The 26567-nt window shown below is 41.6% G+C and overlaps 1 protein-coding gene across 6 annotated transcripts in view; it reads left to right on the forward strand.

Annotated features, from left to right (window-relative positions):
- The window catches only part of LOC126474018 (putative mediator of RNA polymerase II transcription subunit 12), a 951360-nt gene that overhangs the window by 796110 nt on the left and 128683 nt on the right, over nt 1-26567 (forward strand). For all 6 annotated transcript variants that reach the window (XM_050101418.1, XM_050101421.1, XM_050101420.1 and 3 more), the window contains 2 exons: nt 12859-12938; nt 24889-25063. In XM_050101418.1, the coding sequence (XP_049957375.1) occupies nt 12859-12938; nt 24889-25063 (255 nt within the window). The remainder of the gene's footprint in view (nt 1-12858; nt 12939-24888; nt 25064-26567) is intronic.

Here is a 26567-nt window from a genome sequence, read left to right on the forward strand (position 1 = left end):
AGAGCAGGATATCAGGCACAATTTAAGCAACAAGCTCCCTCTCTGTTTGCAAGATAACTTGGTAATTTAATCTCAACTAATTCATTGATAACACTGTCCCAATACTTGGAAGTGCACGCCAAAACCTTTGTTATATTCCATAGGATGACCGTTCCAAAGCAGTGTTCTGCAACAGCAGATTTGCTGTACTGTTGTAAGCGTGTGTGACGCTAATGGTCTACACACCGCTCCTCCACTTTATTTACTTACACGTCAAGTTCCGTAGGACCTAATTGAGGAGCAAATCTCCAAGGTCATGGAACGTGTCAATACATGAAATTACAACATAAAAGTAATAACAGATAAAAATAAAATGTTTATGAACCCGCAAAGTCAGGCCGTAAGTTTAAGTAAACACAGTCAACAGTTTAACATAAGAATCAGTTTTAAGTTTTCAAGGAACTTGTCAACTTTAGAAGGAGTGAACCATGAGGAAACTCTTCAGTTTCGGTTTTGAAAGCACGTGGGTTACTGCTAGATTTTTGTATTGTTGTGTTACCGTAGCTTATTGACAATGGCTGCAGCAGTATACTCCCACACCTTTCTGCCCAGGAGTTAAGGAAGTCCGAATCCGATCCAAATGCAGGTTGCATTTCTGCTGAGTATTAACTGAGTGTTATTCTTGGGAATAAGCTATTGTTAACAAGGAACGACAGTATATATATAATTGCCCGAACCGCCCGTTTCTGAGCCAAAAATGTCCATTTAGAATGGGAAGAGTTACCCCAAAATATAATACTATACGACATAAGCAAATGAAAATAAGCAAAGTAGACTAACTTTCCTGTCGAACGTTCAGATACCGTTCGAATAGTAACAGTGGCAGCATTAAGTCTCTGAACAAGATCCTGAATGTGGGCTTTCCACGACAGTTTACGATCTATCTGAACACCTAGAAATTTGAAGTGATCAGTTTGACTAATCATATGCTCATTCTGTGAAATTAAAACGTCAGGTTTTGTTGAATTCTGTGTAAGAAGCTGTAAAAACTGAGCTTTACTGTGAGTTAGCATTAGTTTATTTTCTACAAGCCATGAACTTGCGTCATGTACTGCAATATTTGAAGCCGAGCCAGTGCTGCACACAACATCCTTTACCACCAAGCTAGTGTCGTCAGCAAACAAGTATTTTAGATTTACCCGTCATACTAGAAGGCATTTCATTTATATAAACAAGGGGCAGTAGTGGCCCCAGTATTGATCCCTGCCCCCCCCCCCCCCCATTCCGCTTGACCGTACCATTCTCAACATTGTGGATAACATGGAGGTATACCTCTATGGTGGATAATGACATTTTGCTGTCTATTGTTAAAGTAAGAGTTGAACCAACTGTGAGCCACTCCCCATATTCCATAATGGTCCAATTTCTCGAGCAATATGTTGTGATCAACACAATCAAACGCCATAGTTAAATCAAAAAATATGCCTAGCGTTCGGAACCTTTTGTTTAACCCACCCAGGACCTCACAGAGAAAAGATAATATAGCATTTTCAGTTGTTAAACGACTTCTAAAGCCGAACTGTACATTTCATAGCAAATCATGTGATATAAAATGATCAATTATCCTTACACAGTTTCCGTCATTCATCGTGCGAGCAGGTCGCAGGTTCGAATCCTGCCTCGGGCATGGATGTGTGTGATGTCCTTAGGTTAGTTAGGTTTAAGTAGTTCTAAGTTCTAGGGGACTGATGACCACAGATGTTAAGTCCCATAGTGCTCAGAGCCATTTCATCGTGCGAGCCAGTGTTAATAATAATACAAACTATGATTGGGTGACTACTACTGCCTTCCAACCAGGATCTGGGAATATAAGAATTGCTTACTGGGGTGTCCAGAGATTCCATGTCAGTAGGGGCAAAACATTTTCGCCACATACGTGAATTAGAAATTTTGAGAGATGCTCGTCATTTTCTGCTATTACTTTCTTTAGCGCATTTGTAATACCTGGTCAGTGTTAAAAATATCAACAAGCTAACAATATAATTACAGTAAAAGCTGTATTTACATTCACAAATGTTGTACATGTTGAAAATAAATTTGTTTCAGCTGCTTATTGTCCTTGTCACATCACTTGGTGTTGTGAATTTTTACTATTACTGGTATTGAAACAAACAAAAAATGAAAATTTGTATCGAATGTATTGTCCATTTGTGAAATATCGGTATTGGTGTGTCGGTTATTTAGATTCGCGTTTGAAGCTAAAGAAAAATATGGAAGTGCACGTTCCAGTAGTTTCAGCAAATGTTCAAAGATTTTGTGACTGAAAGCATATGTTGTGCAACCATGGAGGTAAGAATAAGTCTTACCTCCATGTGTGCAACAACAGATGTTCGCCCACGACTTTCGTGAGTCTCTGCGGGCTGATTGTCATACATTGTAGTAGCTCAAGGATGTTATATAACAATTTTCGTACATCTTCGTAAAGAGAAATACAGCGATTTTAAATTAATTACCCTCTTTGTAACTGCAGACATATCAGACGCAAAGCGGGGGTTAAATAAACTTAAGTTTCGAAAAAAATTGACGAGAATACCAGTAGTTATTTCTATATTAACTGTTGCCATAACAAATTTCAATGTTATTACATCTTCGTCTTGCAACGAAATTAGTGGTAAAGATGAGTCTGATTTATCATCATCAGCTCTTCAAATCTCGACATCAGGTGGACCGATTCATGGCCCAAGCAACACAAGCGGTCGCTTGGGGCGTCAACATCTGATGGTTCGTTTCAAAACAGACAACCAGCGAATCACAAGCGAACACCAGGGGATGCGACCAACGTACGACAGAACACCACTCGCTATTCGCCCAACGTTTACTTGAGAGAGAATTCTTGTTCACTATTGTGGATTCGTTTTGGTGGGTAGGGGGATCGCTATGAAAGCTACAGCACTATGAAGCAAGGGAGAATGCCATGGAGGTATTCTTACCTCCATGGAGAACGCCCTCATTCTACTGCAGTCATATCTAAGCAATAGGAACCAGTGCATGGAGATAGCAAAAATCTGGCTCTTTACCTTACACATAAGGAGTGCCGCAGGGCCTTGTTCTTGTATCCTTACTGTTAATTATATACGATCTACACTCCTGGAAATGGAAAAAAGAACACATTGACACCGGTGTGTCAGACCCACCATACTTGCTCCGGACACTGCGAGAGGGCTGTACAAGCAATGATCACACGCACGGCACAGCGGACACACCAGGAACCGCGGTGTTGGCCGTCGAATGGCGCTAGCTGCGCAGCATTTGTGCACCGCCGCCGTCAGTGTCAGCCAGTTTGCCGTGGCATACGGAGCTTCATCGCAGTCTTTAACACTGGTAGCATGCCGCGACAGCGTGGACATGAACCGTATGTGCAGTTGACGGACTTTGAGCGAGGGCGTATAGTGGGCATGCGGGAGGCCGGGTGGACGTACCGCCGAATTGCTCAACACGTGGGGCGTGAGGTCTCCACAGTACATCGATGTTGTCGCCAGTGGTCGGCGGAAGGTGCACGTGCCCGTCGACCTGGGACCGGACCGCAGCGACGCACGGATGCACGCCAAGACCGTAGGATCCTACGCAGTGCCGTAGGGGACCGCACCGCCACTTCCCAGCAAATTAGGGACACTGTTGCTCCTGGGGTATCGGCGAGGACCATTCGCAACCGTCTCCATGAAGCTGGGCTACGGTCCCGCACACTGTTAGGCCGTCTTCCGCTCACGCCCCAACATCGTGCAGCCCGCCTCCAGTGGTGTCGCGACAGGCGTGAATGGAGGGACGAATGGAGACGTGTCGTCTTCAGCGATGAGAGTCGCTTCTGCCTTGGTGCCAATGATGGTCGTATGCGTGTTTGGCGCCGTGTAGGTGAGCGCCACAATCAGGACTGCATACGACCGAGGCACACAGGGCCAACACCCGGCATCATGGTGTGGGGAGCGATCTCCTACGCTGGCCGTACACCACTGGTGATCGTCGAGGGGACACTGAATAGTGCACGGTACATCCAAACCCTCATCGAACCCATCGTTCTACCATTCCTAGACCGGCAAGGGAACTTGCTGTTCCAACAGGACAATGCACGTCCGCATGTATCCCATGCCACCCAACATGCTCTAGAAGGTGTAAGTCAACTACGCTGGCCAGCAAGATCTCCGGATCTGTCCCCCATTGAGCATGTTTGGGACTGGATGAAGCGTTGTCTCACGCGGTCTGCACGTCCAGCACGAAAGCTGGTCCAACTGAGGCGCCAGGTGGAAATGGCATGGCAAGCCGTTCCACAGGACTACATCCAGCACCTCTACGATCGTCTCCATGGGAGAATAGCAGCCTGCATTGCTGCGAAAGGTGGATATACACTGTACTAGTGCCGACATTGTGCATGCTCTGTTGCCTGTGTCTATGTGCCTGTGGTTCTGTCAGTGTGATCATGTGATGTATCTGACCCCAGGAATGTGTCAATAAAGTTTCCCCTTCCTGGGACAATGAATTCACGGTGTTCTTATTTCAATTTCCAGGAGTGTATATTCGATATTTCCGCGTGAGACTCTACTGTACCGTTGCAGAGGTCACCACATTAACTGCTCAGAATAACAATCTGCATGAGTTGTAATGGAATGTAACAGTAGTAATCGATAGATGTACCCCCTGGGTTGAGGCTAATGCATTACTGGTACATACAAGAAAGTAAAACAGTCATCAATCTGAAGACTGTTTTGAACACAACAGTGCTTTACCAGGCATTGTCCTGTTGGAGCTGGTATGCCATTACCTTCCTCTACTGTTTACTGTTTTTTGTTTTGTGATCTCTATCTATATCTAAAATGTATTTTTTTTGTAGTGGGACCTAAGTTACTGTTTACTGTTTTTGTTTTGTTTTATGTATTACCATAAATTCTGGCCAAAAGCTTGTAAAATTGACACGTTCCATATCCTGTGATACTGTCACAACATGGATCACTGGAACAAGAGATAAATAAATAAATAAAAAATAAATCACCTTTGAACCAATTTACCCATCCAGTTATAGGGGGACCAGCAAGCAGTTTAATGTGGATTCTGAACCACGCTGCAACTGTGCATTTTTCACGTTAACAAACGTTGCCTGCATAAATACTAGCAAAACAGAAAACATTGTATTCACTCTCCTACAATATGCATACTTGGCTTTCTTAAATTCCCATCTGACATATGTAATTTTGCTATAAGAAACTCATCTACATCTAATATTGTATTTAAATGGCAAAAAAGCCTGTAATGTATGTTGCAGGACTCACACTGTAAGACTCATTTAGACACTAATTCAAAGAATTGAATATTGTGACAGTCCCAATTTTATACACTCCAATTACAATTACTTTGTGTGGTTGACAAACTGCAATGGCGTGAGGGGGTGGAGGGCAGTGTATTGAGCGTGTAGCAAGCAATGCTTCACAAAGTGCTCCATGTACCTACAAAACAGGAAACACAGCATGCGTGTGGTGCTCGAGAAAGAACTAAGATTGCATGGCATCTGCCCCCTACCACTTGACCCACTGTAACATGTCACAAAGCATTTTTCATTGGAAGTGTAGTTACCTTGTGTACACAAAAAAACCTGAATAACTTTAACTTTAGAATATCAATACACCACCATAACACAAGAAATAAACATGCAATTGACAAGGCATATTCCAGGATAGCATAGGTCCATAACAGCTATAAATATCTTGGTCTCATATTTTGACATACTAGTTAAAAATGCGCATTCAGTGACCCTGAATTTATTTAAGTGTAGTGATAAAATGGCTAAAAGGTAAAACTTTTTATAGAGCAGAAATTTGAAGAATGTGAACCTGGAGTTCTAAAGTGGGTCTGTACAGAAGTATAAATTGTAATGTTTTATAAGTTACCAGTGTGACATGTTGATTCGTTATGGTGTAGTAGGCTATATGCGGATAGAGTTTAACTATTTGTGTAATCACAGTGAAAACCCACTTTTACGCTTTTCAAGGGACTTCAAATAAATGGTGTAAAATACAGGAAAATGTGAAATGTGGGAAATAATGTTTTAAACTGTAAAAGTTATGTATGTGACGCCCTCTTGCATTTTCGCACTTTATATATGTAGATAATAAGCATTAAAATACTTGTCTGGGACTTATTTATTGTCTAAGAAAAGCTGCTGGTGTAACAGGAATTGATAACTGTCTGCGAAGTAGATACGTTTGACTCAACTTCACACATCACAATCATTATTTCTGGAAAGCCTGCAACTGTCATTCATTATTTAAATAATGAAACACCGCACCAGTTAAGTATTTTTCCTTGCTTAGCGTAACACGTTCTGAGAATTTTTTCTCGTTGTCAATTGAAAATATGTCCATAAGTATTTTGGGTGGTGTTTGCATTTGCCTTGTTCTGCATCTCTTGCACTGCACTCATCTTCTTGAGATTACCAGGTACTATGCCTCCTCAGTTACGTACAAAACCACACACACGCAAACTGTCACTCATATTGTCTGTCTGTGTAACGTCACAAAAAAATACACATGTAAATACTACACTTGAAGCAAGAATAAATTCTCGAGACACACTTTGTTACACATTAAAAAATACGTACTTTACGCGAAAAACATTTGAGCAACGCTAAGTGAGTGAGTTGTCAACTAGCGCTACAAGTGGCCCAACGTCGAAACGTGCTAAATATATAGTTTGATAAAATTGTCACGACGAACACAAAAATCGCAAAACTGCATATGCGTAGTAGATACAGCGTGGAAATTGTTGTGATTGGTCATGATAGGTTCCTTTAAGCAGCTGCCAGACTGTTTGATGAACATGCGCACAGAGCTGAAATCACGTATACGAGGTGCCTCTTCGCACTTATGGTTACTTGGAGTGTGCCCGTTTGGTGTACGAGGATTGGAACTTAGTGGCAACACTGCTGTGGAGACACTGTACAATGGAATCTACTATTGTCGCTGATAGGACAAGCCTGTCCCACGTCACCGGCAGCACATAATCAAGGGAAACACAGTCACTGGTGAGCAAGTGGTCTAACGTAATGGTGTCACTATGTTTTCAAAACAGGAACAACAGGGTTGGATCAAGAATGAATGTGCCAGAGGTCATGCAGCACGACAGTGTCATCAAGGTCTTACAGAGGTGTGCAGGAAATCGGCATTGCAAATACAGAACAGTGGCATGTTGGGTAAAAGCCTTCAACGAAGATCAGAAAACTGTGGCTGTCATGTGTCGGGTAGGTTAGCATCTCTGAAGTAGTAGTGCATGCTGTTGCCTTGTTAGTGGACTGTGATCGTGCCATACGATTCGTGAGCTCACCCATGAAACTGGATTAGCGCATGCGAACTGCTTCATATCCTGAAGAAACGCCTGCGCATGCGAAAAATTGCATCATGGTGGGTTCTGCATGACTCGACGGAAATGCAGTAATGGATGCTTTATGATGCTGCTCAGACGCACTATGAGTGCAAAGGAGAGGCTTTCTTATGCCACATCGTAACACTGGATGAGACATGGGCCACATCGTACGAGCCAAAACTGAAACGCCAAGCCAATGAATGGCATCATTATGGGTCGCCGTGAAAGTCGAAAGTGACTACACACACGCACGCACGCACACACACTCACACTCACACTCACACTCTGGTGTACTAATTTTAATAATCAACAGCCTCAGTTTCACCATTTACCTAGGTTTCAGTCGGGATAACCCAACCTTATTCAGAATAACAGTAACTACCGTTTGTCCATAGTGGACATCGTCAAGCTAAAACTACAAATCCATAAATTATCGTCAGACTATAAAACTTATCTAGAATTGCTTCGGCCACACTTAGCGACCGCTATGTGACAGCCATGAGTTCAAGTACAGCACTTATGGCTGCCACATTGCAGTCGCGAAGTGGGGCTGAGCCAGTTCCAGATAAGTTTTATAGTCTGACGATTTATGGATTTGTAGTTTTAGCTTGATGGTGTCCACTATGGACAAACGGTGGATACTGTTATTCTGAATAAGGTTGGGTTATCCCGACTGAAACCTAGGTAAATTCTAGGTAAACGGTGCAACTGAGGCCATTGATTATTAAAATTAAAATTATTAATAATATTTATATAGTTGCTGACAGGGCCGCAAAATGTTAGTCATTTTCTGTATGACAACTTCCAATTAGCTATCCTGAAAAACTGAGTCAGCATCCCTCTATAATAAGTGAGACATTGAGCTCAGAAAGAGGAAGGGGTGTTAGTATTGTGCTATGCATAGTTTGGGGGTAAGTTTTTCTATAAAAGAAAAAAGAAGGGAAAAAGAACATGTTGTGAAGGTGTTACATGGAATGTTATACAAATAAATAACTTTTTTTTTTTTTACCCAACCCCTACTCTGTTTCAACTAAGTAATCCTTCAATATGTAAAATGTATTGCCTAACAGGTACTTTTTAGCTGCCATTTTAAATAAGTGTATTTTTGCAATTTTTTTTATGTCTGTTTCGGTAATTTATTGCCAAGGTTTATTCCTTGGTAGAAAATGTTGTTTTGAGTTTTATGTTTATTTTTTCTTGGTAAATGTAAGTTGAGTCTAGCTCTTGTTCCATGGTCATGGACAGAGCTGTTTGTGCAATAATTACCAATGTTATTTTTGGTGTGTACAACTGTCTGGTATATGTATTCACATGGAGCAGTTAAAATCCCAGCCATCTGGAGTTAGTGGGGGTACACTTCACGTGACGTGTATTTTGTTTGTGGCGTGTTTTTCAGTCATGTTGGAGCTATTGCATGTTGCACATTCGGCTATTTCAAGTTTACACTTCATTGTTAGTTGCTCTGCCTATCCACCACTATGCGCAGGAATCTAACCAGAAAGGGGGGCTAGAAGTGTTTAGGCAGTGGAAAGACCAGACACAGATTTCTACATCATCGTAGCTGTGCATGCGCACTATAGCGTGTTCTTAGCACTTGAAAGTAGCAGTCTACCAGCTGCTTAAACGAACCTGATGTCTTTATTTGAACGAACATACATACTCCCTTCAGTGAAGCCGAGTAGAGCTTCGCAGCGGAGGGAGATACGGTACCAAATGTTCCAACTTTTACCAGTTCAAATCCTGTGTGCCGTGGTGTCAAGAAACTTAACCACATAATGTTTGTGAGCACTACTTGATGGCCAGTATCATGCCAGCATCATTTTCTGTAATTTTTACTCCATGAACATTGTTTCGTAATGCAGAAATCACGAGAAAGTTATCAATGTGGCGACACAAAATCAGGTGCAGATTAACATTATAGACAAAGAAAATTTGACAGTAGAGGTAAAAAATGTTGTAAACATTGGGAAAACGTTAATTTCGGGAACATAAAACGGGGTTATACTGTACATGCTTCCCTACAGTGGAAACTCACATAAAACCTTCTTGTAACATACTTAATAGAGGATCCGTGTAAGAATACCTTAAGGCAGTAAATTCATATATACACTCCTGGAGATTGAAATAAGAACACCGTGAATTCACTGTCCCAGGAAGGGGAAACTTTATTGACACATTCCCGGGGTCAGATACATCACATGATCACACTGACAGAACCACAGGCACATAGACACAGGCAACAGAGCATGCACAATGTCGGCACTAGCACAGTGTATATCCACCTTTCGGAGCAATGCAGGCTGCTATTCTCCCATAGAGACGATCGTAGAGATGCTGGATGTAGTCCTGTGGAACGGCTTGCCATGCCATTTCCACCTGGCGCCTCAGTTGGACCAGCGTTCGTGCTGGATGTGCAGACCGCGTGAGACGACGCTTCATCCAGTCCTAAACATGCTCAATGGGGGACAGATCCGGAGATCTTGCTGGCCAGGGTAGTTGACTTACACCTTCTAGAGCACGTTGGGTGGCACGGGATACATGCGGACGTGCATTGTCCTGTTGGAACAGCAAGTTCCCTTGCCGGTCTAGGAATGGTAGAACAATGGGTTCGATGACGGTTTGGATGTACCGTGCACTATTCAGTGTCTCCTCGACGATCACCAGTGGTGTACGGCCAGTGTAGGAGATCGCTCCCCACACCATGATGCCGGGTATTGGCCCTGTGTGCCTCGGTCGTATGCAGTCCTGATTGTGGTGATGAAGAAAATGGGACCATAATAACACTGGACGATCTCAGGAAAGAAATGATAAACTGTGAAGAAGAAAAGGAGGCAAACTTTTTTTAAGCCAAAGATAAAATTACAGTTGGAAACTATGTTCTGGTAGCTTTTGCAACAAAATGTAAGAAGGTTCATTTTATTGGCCATGTTACCAAAATTAGTGATTTAGGAGATCCAGAAGTGATTTTCCTCAGATGCAAAAATAAGACAAAGCATGGCACCACATTCTACTGGCCTGATAGAAGAGATGAGACGGAAGTTCCATCCTCTGACGTCATTCCAGTGCTGCCTGAGCCTACTTTGAGTCGCAGGGGAGACCTGATATTTAGTGTTACATTTTATTCATACAAGATTCAGTGACTAAATAACAGTTAGGGCCTAAGTGTTAATATAATAAGTTGAATTAGGGCACTTTAGTGTTAAACACAAATTGCCAACAACTTGAGTTCAATTACCATGAAAAATAATAGAAAGTGAACTTATAAAGTGAATTTTTCTTTTCTATTGATACTAGATATTTTATTATTTTTGTTAAATTGCCTACTAAAGAAAAAATATTACCTTTGTAGAATTTAAACTAGTAAATTACTGGCCTAAAACAAAAATAAATCATCTATGAAGCATTCTGTTTCAGTGTTTTATGGTTTAGACTAACACTTATTTTTTAGTTTAGCTAACATTTTCTGTGTATTTCATAATATACAAAGAGGCGTGTGCAAAAAAGTTCATATCCTGAGTAAAAGTTAAGATATTTTAATAATTTAAAAATCCTCAAGTTCAGTAAAAATTGGGTAATCAGGTCACTTACCCCAAGTCTCTTTTACAATGCTCTGTATGGGTACAACAATGCGGGGTTACACTTGCCCCGAACCATGGGGCAAGTGTAACCTCACAACACAAAATTTTGAAAACAATTAATTGACCATATAATTTCTTTTTTCAAAAACAAAATGTAGATTGTTTAAAAGTCAATAAGTTAAACTTTAAGCATGAAAAATTTCAAAATCATATCTTCAATAACAAGTTGGCAATTTGGTGTCAAAGTTGAACTATGCCAAAATGTGGCTACACTTACCCCACTTCACCCTGTTAGGAACTATTTAAAATGTTGCTTTTGTACTGCAAAGTCATTGAACTTCTTTGAGAAATTGACACGAACATCAATCTGGAGGTTTTTGATCTAACTTAGACTGGGCCAGTATGGGAAGGACAATTGGCTGTCATCTTCTCCTCACATTCCTGGTGTTGATGGAAAGATAAAATCTGTTTCCTTCTTCATGAACAAAATATAAGTGATGACTGTTAATTCTTGTGTATAATAAACACAAATTCAACATGATGTCAACTGCAGTTTCTATGTGATACCCTGATAGTTAGCAATGCACTTTGGTCATATTCTGAATTGTTGGTGTCACAGAACAGCTGCATTTGCAAATAAGTTACTGTTACTACCAGTGGAATAACTGAGATAGCATATGGCATATTATATTTTTGCTAGTAATCTTGGACAAAGTAACTACCTGTACAGCTCATTACTGAGCTGTCATTCACTATCTTTTCCTTCCTGCCAAATGAAGTTGCCAGCTGCCTTTGGCCTTACTGATAAACATTGTACAGATGCCTAATGACTTGACAAGCAAATGTATACATGAGATAGTTTAAATACATTAACATTTGTGAAAATTGCAACATACAGAGAGATTGGCTTGAGAAACCTCAATTTGTAAAACAGTGTACTGTTAAGAAGTGTTTGAAATTGCAGAGGTGGCGTGTCCACTCCATCCTTAGCTCAGTGTGGTCAGTGTTATCTAAGCTAACTTTGTGAGGAGCTGTCCATCTGCCCTACTTCCAGTATTTTCATTGTTGTCAGAGTGAATGGCTTCAACATGGGCATGAGTTCAAATGGAGTGGGCTGACGTTCAGTGGCAAGTGAGCCTGTCATATTGTGACACTACATCATACAATTCACTGTATTGATGCATGTGTGTTACTAGCATATTCAGTTAAGAGTGTGTACTTACCCACACATTGCAACCACAGCATGGGATTACTGCCATGTCAGCTGCACATTTGTAACAGAACATGCAGCTTTATCCACAGCGTTAGCCCAATTCTCCAGGAATATGTTAACACCTTGCTGACATACTGAGTGACACAGTGGGTTGCTTTCATATGATATGTGTTTCAATTGTCTTGTTGTGATTGCAGAATATGAAATGAGCAGTATAAAAGTGGCCCCAATCTGGTAGCCTGTAATGTTGAGCAGCCCAGTAGACAAGCACAAGATGTGGCTATTTTCTTGTCCTGCACATTGGCCTGACATGTTGCCCAGAGCACACGTCTGGGATATAGGCATTTGGAAACTGTTGATAGATGGTTGTGTCATGTAAAAACCTTGTGGAAGGAGATTCCTGAGAATCATAAAGTGTCCCCCTTCAGTTCCATGCCACAGGGCCTTTAGAGGTTCTAATTCCAGGGCACAAGAACTTCACACAATAGTGAATTCTCAGTAACAGATCATTTCCGGTTTTGTAAATCTATTGGTTAGTGTACTGTCATGTAACTAATATATGCTCTGAAGTTCAGTACAGTTATTTGTGGTGTTCTTGGCATTGCAGTTTTAATAAACATTGTATTTTCCATGTATGAGTATAGTTTACACATAGTCAATGCTGTTGTTTATTGTTCTATCTAGCATAGCACAGCTGAGTGAGGAGTACTTCACGGACGACGCAAGTGACTACGGGGCTTCACCGATGCCAAAAATTCCAAATGGTAAGACAACAAAATTTTAGGGTGTATGCCTTTTTCTCTAATGTAATATTGGGATAAATATTAATTTGCAAAAACAAGTGCACATTTATACAAACTATTGAGAGACTCGTTTATATTGGGTTGTCCCCTGTTATCAAGGCATGTTACACATTAACTGGCATCTCTGTTCAGGTACACTACATGAACATAATGATATTTTTATGTTGCCTTCACTATATCTCCTCTCAAAGCTACCCATTCCACTTCTATTGATCACCCTCCTCCCCACACTTGTTAGTTGTTGCTTAATGCCACCTTTGAAACTCTCATCAACCACACCTTGCTAATTCACAAACTAGGTAAGTATGAGACAGAGGGCAGTGTGCTACAGCGGTTTACATCATACCTATGTAACAGAATGCAAAGAGGAATGGCATCCTCGAATGCAACAAATTATCATTCAGAACTCAGATCAGTGACAGAAGGTGTTTCTCAAAGCTCTGTTCTCAGTCCAGTTCCTTTCCTGTTCTTGTTAATGATTTGCCCATCAGTGTCAATACCCCATCAGTTTTGTTAGCAGATGACGTGTCTGTACTAATTGAAAATCGAGAGTCGGGGAAAAAATCAATGACTGCAACATTAATACACTTGCTAGGTTAGAAACAAGGTTGCATCTAAACACTTTAACTCTATAAAAACACACACAGTACAATTCAGAACCCAACATTCAGAATTTCAGGAAAAGTAAATTGTAAAAAGGACATAGGAGAGGAAATGTTCGGATTTCTGTGACTAAATATAGACATGAATCGGGTAAATTATGCGGCTTTGCATTTGCAGTGCAAGTATTATCCAGTGCCTCTGATGTGGACACACAGAAAATTGCATACCACAGTTATTTTAAATCCATAATCAGATATGGCATTGTTTCCTGGAGAAGTACTAGAAACATATCATGAATACTGAAACTCCAGAAACACATAATAGAAATGTGTGCTTCACATCAGAATTTTTGAAGTATCAATCTCCAAGCGAGATTTGAACATCTCTGATCAGCACAGAGTGGACAATCTTCCGACAGAGTGAAAGGAAAGACAGCATGTTCTTATACTAATTTTTGTGCTGACAGATGTATAGTTGCACTCTCTTGAATGAAGTTACACTACATTTATCACACTGTGTGTGACTAGCAGTAGTTCCTACTGTACCGTGGACAATGCTTCCTTTAGTGGTGATGCTGTGTCTGTCATGAAACATGCAATAAATTTGCTACTATGTGTACTCTGGTCCAGTGCATTACGTCATGAAAATGTGGCCATTACTCAATGTGCTGCCCATCATGTTGTACCTGGATTACAGTACCAAAATGATTACAGTGCAGGATGTGCAGTGTCATTACTGTGCAATTCCAACAGTGAAAACCAAGTGCACTGACAATTCACACCTTTTACCTACAGATAAAACCAGCCTAACTATGCCCTACAGTGGAAGCCAACAATGAATCTACTCTTGGTCTTTGAGGGCAATGCTACCGCAGATGGTTCTTTTAACCAACAACATTTGCAACATAATTGTAATGCTACTTCCACAGCTCATACACCACATAGGGCATACAAGCACCTGCTTACTGCGGTGTCACAACCTGTTGTGTATCATGAATAATTGGTAGCAATATTGCCTCCTCTATTGTGCAATGCTGCAATTACCTGTCATCACCACCTCTGAGGTTCACCCTGCACCTCGAGCTAAGACAATTTGATCCCAATCACTTGTCTTTGTGGTTTGTGACAGTGAACAGCGTTTTTGAAGCAAAGGGAATTTTAGTTGATGATTCTAAATAAACTAACCTATGGTGCCATCTGCGGGGACAGGCAGAACTAATCAGTGAGCTTATCCTGTTGCTGCCACCTACAAACAAGTGCAGCATAGCGAAGACAGTTCTCCTGTGGAAACTTTCTCGAACCCTGAAATAACAGCTACAAGAGATTGTCTATCAACAGTATCTCCATGACAACGTGCCTTCACAACTTTGGCATCACCTCCGCACAACTGTTGATCATACTCTCATGCCAGATATGATCTTATGGCTGCTGTAGATCATCAAGTTACCAACAGTGTTGCACAGGGTGATGATTGCATATGAATCTGAACATCTAGGAAAAGACTCGTGTTGGCAGATCAAGTGCCCTCAGTGATAGGCCACTAACATCTATTAGACAGACAGATGGATGCCACCCTGCATATTATGCGCCAAGGACATCTCGCATGCCACCCATTCCCAGGTGAACCAGCTTGATGTAACACAACGGTGATGTCCCTTTGTCTCAGCAGCTGACTGTGTGCCATCACATGCCACCTAACCTGCACTACTAACCAATAAAACAGGTACTGTTACAGCCAGACCACAGCAGTTGATATGCTGGTTCCACAGTAAATTTCGATACGATTCTAGCAGATGTCTTGCTCCTTGCAAGTTCCCAAACATCAATGGACAGAAAAAGGTGCTTCATCATGCTCCAGTGAGCAAAGTTGCTTACCTCATTTGCACATAGTGCGAACTCCACGTCACCTCCGTGATGGGCACACAAGGAAGCCTCTTTATTCCTCACCTCATTACACAACAGTATGGGTTCTGACATCACCTCATTCCCAAATGGCAGCATTGGAAACTTCAAATTGACATCATCACTCTTGCTTCACTGAGTGAACAACATGCAGATACCAGTCTACGGAACTACTACATGCACTGTTCATGTGTTGATGAACATACCTTGACTTTCTACATAACTGGTGTCTGTAAACCAATCATTGGCATGGACTTTATAGAGTTTTCCAGTGCTCACCTGACATCGTACAAATGCCATTGATGCTTTATGCTGCTGCGAATCACATAAAGGGACTTTCCACTCTGACCATGCTACTGGGACGGCTTCACCTGAACACCTCACCACTAACGACTCCTCTTCTGATGCACTCAGCAAGTGCTTCAGAAGGTGGTAGGTGGAGTGCCCCAAACACTTTGGTTCTTTGCAAAGAAACTATTTTCCTCACAGTCTAAGTGGTCAGCTTTTGTTAGAGAACTCCTTGCTGTATACATGTCAGTCAGATGCTTTGAAGAGGTCTGCCAAGTGACCATGTACACAGATCACAAACTGCTGGTGGATGCCATCAAGAAACCATCTCAGGACACCGGCCTATGCTGACAACAGACATCTAGACCTTATTGCACAGCACTTCATAGACATGCACCACATCCATGTTGGGTCTTCATATGGGCCAGTATCAAATAAGACTGTCATCACTGGGCACAAAGCCGGCTTGCATGCCAATGTAGTAAGAGAGGCTGTCAAGCATAGCCTCACCTTGGATGCTTCCCCATGCCTAAGACTCCGTTTCAGAATGTCCACATCAACATCGTCAGACCCCTGACAGTCAGAAGGATTTTATTGCCACCTATCAGTGCCTGACAGGATGTCATGATGGGTAGAAGCTGTAATCATCTGTGACATCACAGCTGATCATGCACTCGTTGTGGTTTGAATTGCGTGCTTTGCCATACCCAAACTAGTACCTACTGCTCAGGGCTGTCAACTAGAATTGTACCTCTTCAACACCCTGTGTTGCCTCTGTGGGGGTCACTCACATGTGTACTATCACATATAATCCACAAAGTAATGGCCTTGTTGGGAGGTGGCACAGGACCATGTAAGTGGTCCTGATATGTCGCAGCAGTTCCTGGGCCAAGGCACTCCTGTGGGCCCTGCTCGGCATTCAGTCAGTTTACAAGAATGACCTACAAGCATTGCAGGCAGAGTTGTTCAACAGAGAGCTACTGGTCTTGTGTGCACACTTCACACAGCCTGTGGACATGACAAGTCAGATGTACTTACCTATGCTAGCGCATCATTTTCAGCAGCATGTCTGGAACATTGACATTCTGCCTCCCTCATCTCATTCAATCCAAAAGTGTTTATATGCAAGAATCTTGTCTCCTGCAACTTTGTAATGACGTGAGATGATTTTGTACAAGCAGTTCAGCAGCCTCTTATTCAGGCCCAAACAGGGTGCTTAAATGTGGTTCAAAGAAATTTAACACCCTAGTGCATGGCAAACCTATGACCGTCTCACTCACCCAACTTAAACCCACTTGGGTACTCCAGGATAAATCTGCCTCCACTCAACCAGCTGTCAACACACTGATTAATGAGAATGATGACCAACACTCATCACTCACATCTACCCCACCCTTGGATACACCCAGAGATAGACAGGACTTCGATGAGCTTCCACCATGACTGCCTCCTTCCATTGCACCATCTGAGTTGCAATACAGCCATGTCAGATACACCCCACACTTTGTACAACATCACAAAGCCATACAGAACCATGAGAAATGGCTCATTTGTGCTTCAGACGCTTGCCTGCCCCAGCACTCTGTCACGCACATCTGCGCATCACTTCTCTGAGAAACAGTCCAGTCATGCCTCACTCAGGTGCCCACCACAATACAGATGATAAAGTGCATCTGTGTATGCCGACACACACTTGCCACAGTGCTCTGTACTCCTAGCAGAAAGCTCTGTGGGGATATTGACCTCTACATGAGAGCTGAACGTCTCTGCCCAGCACGGAGTGGACAAACTTTGGACCCGGTGAAAGACAGTACGTTCTAGAACAGGGCTTCACAACATACGTGCTCGCGGAGCAAGCTGTGAGCAGCAAGGCACGAGCACGGAGCAGCGCGAGCATGCTACCCCCACTACCGGACCAGAGCAGAGAGTGGGGAGAGTCACGTGGGGCACACAACAGCTGCCGCCAGTCAATGTAAATCCACTGCCACCTGCAGGGATATCACTCACGAATTATTACTGCGACAAATGAAACAAATGAAGGAGAATGTACACGTGCCACATAATTTTATTAGCTTAGTGTATGCTTCTACATTCGTATTAATTTGTGAACTGTTACACAATAAAAGGTGTCACTGAAGTGTGGGGTTCTCGGTTATCTTGTACTTTTTGCCCTTTACAATTGCGTCTATGTTCGGAGTAATTATTCTTGTGCATTGTAAGCGCAGCGTGCAGTATAAATTTCGATCATAAAATGCGTTTCTCAGGCGCGTCTTGTTACATTTCATTGCAGAGAACAGTTGTTCACAAACATACGTGGAACCGATCATTGATATTATTGTAGCCGCCAGTTTGTGCAAACGAGGAAATCTATCCTGAGGGAAGCCTCTGTAGAATTCCAAAATGTTTTTCTTGTTCTGAAATTTGTCTCTGTATTCTCTGTCACACTGCAGGTCAATAATTTCTAGTTGCAGCTCAGGACAAATCTCTTCAATATTCGCTGAATATGGAGAGGAGAACAGATCAAAATCACTGTCTAATGCTGTCAGATCTTGAAAGTGTTGATCAAATTCTTCCTTAAGGGCATGTGAATAACGTTCAGTGTTTGTGAACATCTTGCATGGATGATAATGTAGGAAAATTAGCTAGATTTCCTGTTTCCAGCTGACTCACCCAAAGTGTCAATTTCATTTTAAAAGCTCGTATTCGATCTATGAAATGAGTAATTTGCAGATCTTTACCTTGTAGTGAAATGTTCAAAAGATTCAGATGGCTAATTAAATCTGCTAAGAACGCGAGATCACATTTCCATGAAGGCTCTTTCAATTTAGGAACACGCATATTATTTATTTCCATGAACATATTTATCTCGTCTAATAGGCAAAAAAATCGATTTAATAATTCGCCACGACTAAGCCAGCGGACGGACCTCGCTGTAATAAGGCAGGCTACCATACTGGCTTTCTACATACTCAAGAAAGCTTTTAAATTGCCTGTGTTGTAGCCCATGCTTCCTTATATAATTGGTTGTACGAAAAACATCACTCATCACATTTTTTAGAGTGATACTCTTTGCACATAAGTTTTCCTGGTGGATCAGCCAGTGAACGCCACTTGTTTCATTTGGCACGGTCAGTTTTTGCATTTTCTCCTTCAACAGCGCGACGAAACCTGATTTTTTTTCCCTGTCATCGCTGGTGCGCCGTCTGTAGACACTGAAACTAAAGAATTCCATGACAATCCTATATTTTCAACACTTTCCTCAACACTACTTAAAATATCACCTCCGGTTGTAGTGTTCTTCATGGCTACTACATCGAGGAGCTCCTCCCTCACCTGAAGATCTCTATTAACACCTCTAATAAATATGGTAAGCTGCGCTGTTCCTGTGATATCAACACTTTCATCCAGAGATAGAGAATACGCCATAAAATCTTTAAGGATACTTGCAAGCTGGCTCTGGATGTCGTCTGCCATGTCCTGTATGCGACGCATAATGGTCATGTTAGATAATGGCACAATCCGAAACAGTTCAACTTGAGATGGACACAAATGTTCCACGGCAACTACCAAACATTCTTTTATTAAATCGCCATCAGTGATGTGGAGCAGGGATTTTGCTAAAAGCAAAGCAATTTTGTAACTCACTCTGAGAGCTGCCTCAGTTGATTTTTCTTCGTCATCCAGATCTTCTTCGGATAGCTTCCTTTTAAGTTTAATAACTTCCTGTGCACGATCTGGTCCATCACATTTTCCACTTCCGTAGTCTTTCGCGTGCTACGACATATAATGTCACTGCAAATTAAATTTCCTAAAAGAATTCAGCGTTTTGTGACATACTAAACATATTGCAACACCATCTTTTTCTGTAAACAGATACAGTTCCTCCCAATGGGGGATGAACTGTGAAAGCATGGTTGGGGTTACACAACGGCGACTTGACATGATTCTCAACCATCGAAGTGACTGTTAGAGCTGATTGTAGTGCTTTAAATGTTACACAGTCAGCACAAATTCAATAGGCACGCTGCGGCCCTATCCAAACGTGCGCGCGTGTTTCCCCTCCCTCCCTACTCCGCGACCTTGCACCTACTCGCGAGCACGTGCCTGAGCAGACGCGAGTACTCGCACTCAAAACCGGCCAGTTGATAAGCCATGTTCTAGAATAATGTTAAAGATGTATGTATGTATGTGTAGTTGCTCTCATAAATGAAGCGTATGATTGGAAATAGTTCCTACCACACTCTGGACAACTATTCCTACAAAGTGATTCATATCAGCTTTTATTTAAAATACTATTTAATAGTACTCTCCCTCTACATGTATGAAATGATGTTAGTATATAGCAATCCAGAATTATTCACAGAAAATGATTGTTATCATTTGCATGACATGGGGAATAAAGATAATTTTAAGCTTAATGTCCATCATTTAAAATTACATCCTCAGAATCCCCAATATATGGGAATGAAAATCTTAAATGGGCCGAAAGATACAAACATTATGGGCATTAGCTAGGTCTACTGAAAAAGAATCAACTCACAATACTGTACAGGTTTTCCGTTAAAACCAACTGCAAGAAAGAAAATGTTGCACTGTGTGATGCAAATGTGTGTTTAGTTTTGTTTGTCACAGTTAATTTTACTGAGATGGCAGGGCATTAAAAATATTAGACAAATTGCTTTTTCATGTCTGTGCTTTCTCCTTACACCAAAGAATGGAAAATACAGATGGAAAATAACAATATTATGAGGAGGACAGTTGCTGCTCACCACGTAACAGAGATGCTGAGTCACAGGTAGGCACAATAAAAAGCCTCTCACAATTAAAGCTTTTGGCCATTGGCCTTTGTCAACAATACACACACATACACACACTCGGGCAAAGACAACTCACACAGGACTGCAGTCTGACAGCTGGAACCTGGTTTCAGTTGCCTGAGACTGCAGTGGTGCAGGTGCGTGAGTGTGCGCTCTCGGATGTGTGTCTATTGTTGACGAAGGCCAATGGCCAAAAGCTTTAACTGTGAGAGCCTTGTTGTTGTGCCTATATGTGACACAGCATCTCCACTATATGGTGAGTAGCAACTTTCTCCTTACATATAATTAAAAAAAGATATTAACTTAAGAGTTCTGTGCCATCTTAGTAGCTTCAGTTGTCTGTAAGTGAAATGTATTATAAGTTTTTGACATGTCTCTTGTACTGTAATCTGATGATTTATAAGTGTATATTATGATATGATTAATCATTATTCCCTTTCTGGTTGTTTCAGCAGGAAGTGTGTTGAATAATAATAATAAATTTGTTGAACAGTTAAAAATTCTGTATAGATTTATTCATGCTTAAGTGAAATATGCTTGGGACTGTTATCGTGGTGGGAAGTGAAGATTATTATATTGTGAAAACAAAATAACAGCTGTTGTGGATATATAGTTGATTTCACTATAGTTACTTTTTGAAAATTTGTGCTGGTGTAAGTGAGGATTATTATGCTCTTAAACAGTGAAAGTCAAGCAGGGTTTCAGAATGGTGACTTGCAGGTTGTCATTGATGCTCCACTATTGTGATGTTCTCCACTGAAATATTAAACAAAAATTCAGGACCCTTTTTGTCACTTTCTCTGTGATCTAGCATTTAGAGAGCACTTCCCAGAAAGCAGTAACTTTCAGTAATGATTTTTCTTGAAGCAATGCTGGAGAGTGTGTACAAATCTTCACTTCTTTGATAAAAATTTTGAGACTGTATCTTCGCCTCTGCTTTTGATGAAGAACACAGGGATTTTTTTCCAGTGGAGATGATGGCTTGCAAAACAACTGTTAGTCAATTGCACATCAGGCATCCATCAGAAATTTCTGGAGACACTGCTCAGGACCATGTGAAATGGTGGAAAGGACTTGACTGAGTCACCAAATACAGTAAGTGGGATGAAACAATGTTTGGCAAATGTGTACTTTTACTCGCACAGCACAGCCCAGCAGTGTTTTGAGAACAATGCAGAGAAGCTCAGTAGCAGGGCAAATTCTAGGCTGAACTGAAGGAAATGTTTGGTGACAATCAGCAGCAAGTCTGCTTATTGGAAAAACAATTGAATAACAGAGCCCATTGTCATGGGAAAGCACTGTAGATATACATGCAGAATGTTTTTGGCCCTGTATCACACCATGCATATGAATGTCAGAAGCTAACAAAATCTCACACTTGATGCAAGCAGTCGTAGAATAGATGTACGACAGAGGAATTCACCAAGTGGTGCCAGCAAATCATGGAAATGCAACAGAAAAATATCAAATGAAAGAGTATGACTGACTGCCAAATGTATAGCAGCTGTGGGAGACCACCATGAGCTCATCTCTCTCTCATGCCAGGCAGTAGGGGAAGAGAAAGCAGTGTACAGCAGCCAGAAATGTCAGCTCGATACATCAGGAGGTAATAAATAATGTCTAAGAAGAGGTTTATTGATCTTCAACACCAGTATCTACCATTAGTCAAATGCACCATGAAGTACACACTTGGCCTACTCAAACTTAGGCCACAATGGTCAAATGATAACCCAGCATCTGACTGACTCCTCCACCAGGTACAATGCCCCCCAGAAAATATAGTGAACATGGAGAACAACATTCCAAAACATTTTCCCCCTGAGCGCCCTGGACAGGTTGTACCCTACTGCAGAGAGAGAAAATGAGTGTTGACAAATATTATGCCACAAAATGTCATCTAGTGCAACAGTCGTAATTACGTTAGTCAACTGCAGGCAATTGTAGTCAACCTGTGGGATGAAGCCAATTACCATATCCTGGACAGGGTCACTCCCAAAGATGCTGTGGCTGTTACCCGTCACTGTACAAATGTACCAGCTGTTTATTCAGGAAAACTGAAAAAGGTGAAGCCAGCACTAATGAAAATACCCCATGGATTACAGTCACCATTAGGAAATCTCATTGACAGCCAATCAGTCTGGGGGCTAGTCAATTCAGGGGCGTCATTTTCCATTATGCCGGATACTTATAATTGTCAGCTAAATGAAAGTTTTCAAAAATCCGCTCAGCTGACAGCAACATGTATTGCAAGAATAATTATCAATGGCAGAATGCAGACCATTGAATTTTCATTTTAACAGACTGTAGCCATAATGTTAAGTGTAATGGGACTTCTTGCAGCCATCACAAGCAGTTAGACTGTGAAAGATAAGAGCTCCAAATTGACAAAGCTATTCCAACAGGCACAGGTAACATGTTGCTCTGGGCGATTGTTTGCCATTGAAGATGTTGTACCACTGTCATCAATAACGTGAGTTCCAGTCTTCAATTTTATATGCTCAGTTCAACTATGAAGATTTTGTTAATTCTAACAGCTACTCAGGTGCTCAAAAGAAATCTGCATGCCAGTGACAGTCCTAAACATTTCTGGTGGTCAAGACCTTTTGATCACTAGTTGTCACGAGTAGTAACAACTCATCCCTAAAGATAAAGATACTTGCATATGTACAGCTGAACCAGTCAAGGAAGGGCAGTTTAGCATCAACAACAGAGTCATGCATGGCTACCACCATATGCAGTACAGGTGTGGAAGTTACTATCAAACAGCAAATAGGATCTGATTTGACCGAAGAACAACAAAGTGTGTTAGCTGTCTTGCATCAATTTTTGGATGCTTTGAAATGAGGTGTGGAGAAAAGGTAGGCCAGAACTAAGGATCATCCTTTAATTAGCCAGAACTTGTGTAAGGTGTCGCTGGCTGAACAAAAGATAATCCATCTGGGAGGGAGTAGAGAAGATGCTGTAAGATGATGCCATTGAAGCTTCAGTATGTCCTTGGTCCTCTCTGGCATTTGTTGTAGAGGAGGACAATACATGGCAGTTCTGCAGCAACTACTGACAAAACACACTCTTGAAGAAAGACGTCTATCCATTGCTGTGCATTCATTAGACCCTCAACTGATTAAAAGGAGCCCAGTATTTCTTAACCATGGGCGTGCAGGCAGGCTACTGGAAAATCAAGATTGACAAGGCTGACAGAAAAGACTAATTTCATGATTCCTCATGGCCTCTATGACTTTAAGTTAGTCCGTTTGCTCTGTGTAACACTCCAGCCACCTTCCACCAACCTGCTTCAATGTCTTAAATGGACAACTTGGCTTTGTGACGTTGTCATATTTTCGAAGATATTTGAAGAATGACTAAGCTGCCTGACAACCTTGTTGATCTATGTTCAGACTGCAGGTCTCTGTCTGAATACAGACAAGTGCCTCTTCATCACTCAAGAAATAAAAACTTGGTGCCACTAGTGAATGGTGATGGAGGCATTCCCTATACAGAGAAAATAAGAGCAGTCACAGATTTTCTGACGCCTTAGAATATTTGTGATGTGAGAGATTTTCTCAGAATGTGCTCATACTACTGGTGATTCACAAAGATTCTGTATTAAGGCACGTCCCTTGCAGCCAGCACAGCATCAGTGACAGCATAGCCGGTGAGTTAGACAGTGCGAACTGTACCACAGGCTCAACAACTTGAGACTGATTTGCAAGCATGCTCTACCTAATACGTTCCAAAACTCCTCACATAAAGACGAGTTTTTCACGGGGCTTATACATTGGGTTCTGTTGGTGATAGAAAGGTAGGTTCAAGTGCTTCGGATAGCCCTTGGGCTAGTGTCCATTTGTGTATCCAACAGAAGGATCATCTTAGTATAACTATCCTACAGTACAGTGTCAGAGTTTGAATATTACACACTTTCTCCAGCTTAGGCAAATGGAGCAAATTGGTTGGGTCTTAAAACCGATCTCGAACGAACTACAGAATTTTCTTTATCTTTATCTGTTTCCGAGACAGCAGCATTCTACGTGCTGTCTGTTCCTGGTGTATATGGTATTGAAGTCTCGTGGGGAAAATCATGAAATAATAATGACCACTAACTTCACTGTCACTATGTTGCTATATTAAAACAGCTACACTCAAAATTAAAAAATATGATCACACATGTGTTAATCTAGCTAATCAATATTTTAACAGTCATACCATAAAGTGAGGCTGGTTAAGTTTGAAAAGTGAAAATTGCATATATTATTTGATGTAAGTGAAAAAGTTATTTCCAGGTGAAGTATAGTGGTTCATTTGCAGGTATTCCAGGGAAAGTCTTCCATGATTGTGTCCATGGATCAATGTGGCTGCATCCACTGTGTGTCAAACTTGTTGACACACTTGAGTTCCAGAGGCTTCGTAACATAAAACAGTTGGGCCTCGCATATCTAGTGTACCCAGGTGCAGGCCACAATCGTTTTGAACATTCCCTTGGGTAAGTTCCAAGCAGCTGCAGCAGTAGATGAAAGGTTAAAATACAGAAAGCACTGTTTTTAACTTTATTACTTTATGTTCAATGTGCATTATAAATTTTTTAGGTTACCTTCGTTACACAGAGTGGGTGTACTGAACACATACTGATAGTATAGTTAAACATGTATTACCAATATTCTAGAGTGCTCTGTTGATCTTTCAGTGTCTGGTCATCTAGCAGAATATCAGTAATATACGAGGGGAGACCCAAAAGTAACCAGAATCGTAATTCTGCACATTGTGTACTTGTAGTAGCAGGTTGCGCCGCCAGAGGGTTGCAGTAAGAGCTCTGCTGAGTCATTCTGTCATGCGGAATCACCCAACAGTGAGAAGTGTGGTTTCTTTGGCAGTCCTTTTAGTGTGCGTACAGTGCAGACGTGACACGAGGAAATGGCTAGTTCTTATGGACAACGTGCGGCAGTGAAGTTTTGTTTCTTGCTCAGCAAGAACGCAGCAGAAACTGTTACGATGATTCAGACAGCCTACAAAGACCATGCTCTTAGTAAAATGCAAGTGTATGAATGGCTTTCTCGGTTTAAAAGGGGAGAAGTAGTGGTTGAAGATCAGCCCAATTCCGGTTGACCTTCAGCTGCTCGAAACAAAGACATCATCAACATAATCCGTGATCTCATCAGTGAAGATCGACACAGGACAATCGACCAACTCGAGAACTTGTCCAGGTTGTCCTGGAGCTCAATTCAGTGCATCTTGACCATCGATTTTGGGATGCGAAGAGTGGCAGCAAAATTTGTGCCGAAGCTTCTTACTGGCGATCAAGGGGATCGTCACGTTCAAGCCTGTCTCGAAATAATGGATGCGTTCAAAGATGATCCACATTTTTTCAACAAAATCATTACAGGTGATGAGTTGTGGTGCTATGAGTACGATTCAGAAAGTAAACAACAGTCATCACAATGGAAGTCACCTGGCTCACCTCGACCAAAAAAAGCTCGACAAGTGAAATCGAATGTGGAAACAATGTTGATCTGGCTCTTTTTTTTTTTTACATCAAAGGGATCGTACACTCTGAATTTGTCCCTGAAAACCAGACAGTAAAGCAACAATTCTATTTGGAGGTTATGGAATGGCTTTGCAGAAATTTGTCGTGAAAACGTCCAGTTTTGTGGGATTCTGACATGTGGTTCCTGCATCACGACAACGTTCCCCCGCACACGGCTCTCAGCATTCGCCAGTTTTTGGCCTCGACGAAGACTACCACCTTGACCCATATGCCCTGTTCACCAGATTTAGCACCCTAGGACTTCTTCCTATTCCAGAGGATGAAAAGAGACTTGAGAGGGAAGCGTTTTGCGGATGTGGAAGATGTGAAACACAATGTCATGAAAGTGCTAGCAGGTATCAAAGAGGACGAATTTAAAAGGTGCTTTGAACACTGGAATGAATGTGTGGAAAAGTGTATTAATGCTAATGTAGAGTACTTTGAAGGAGATGACGGTTGTATTTGA

Source organism: Schistocerca serialis, chromosome 4, assembly GCF_023864345.2.
Source record: "Schistocerca serialis cubense isolate TAMUIC-IGC-003099 chromosome 4, iqSchSeri2.2, whole genome shotgun sequence".
In the NCBI taxonomy this organism is placed as follows: Eukaryota; Metazoa; Arthropoda; class Insecta; order Orthoptera; family Acrididae; genus Schistocerca; species Schistocerca serialis.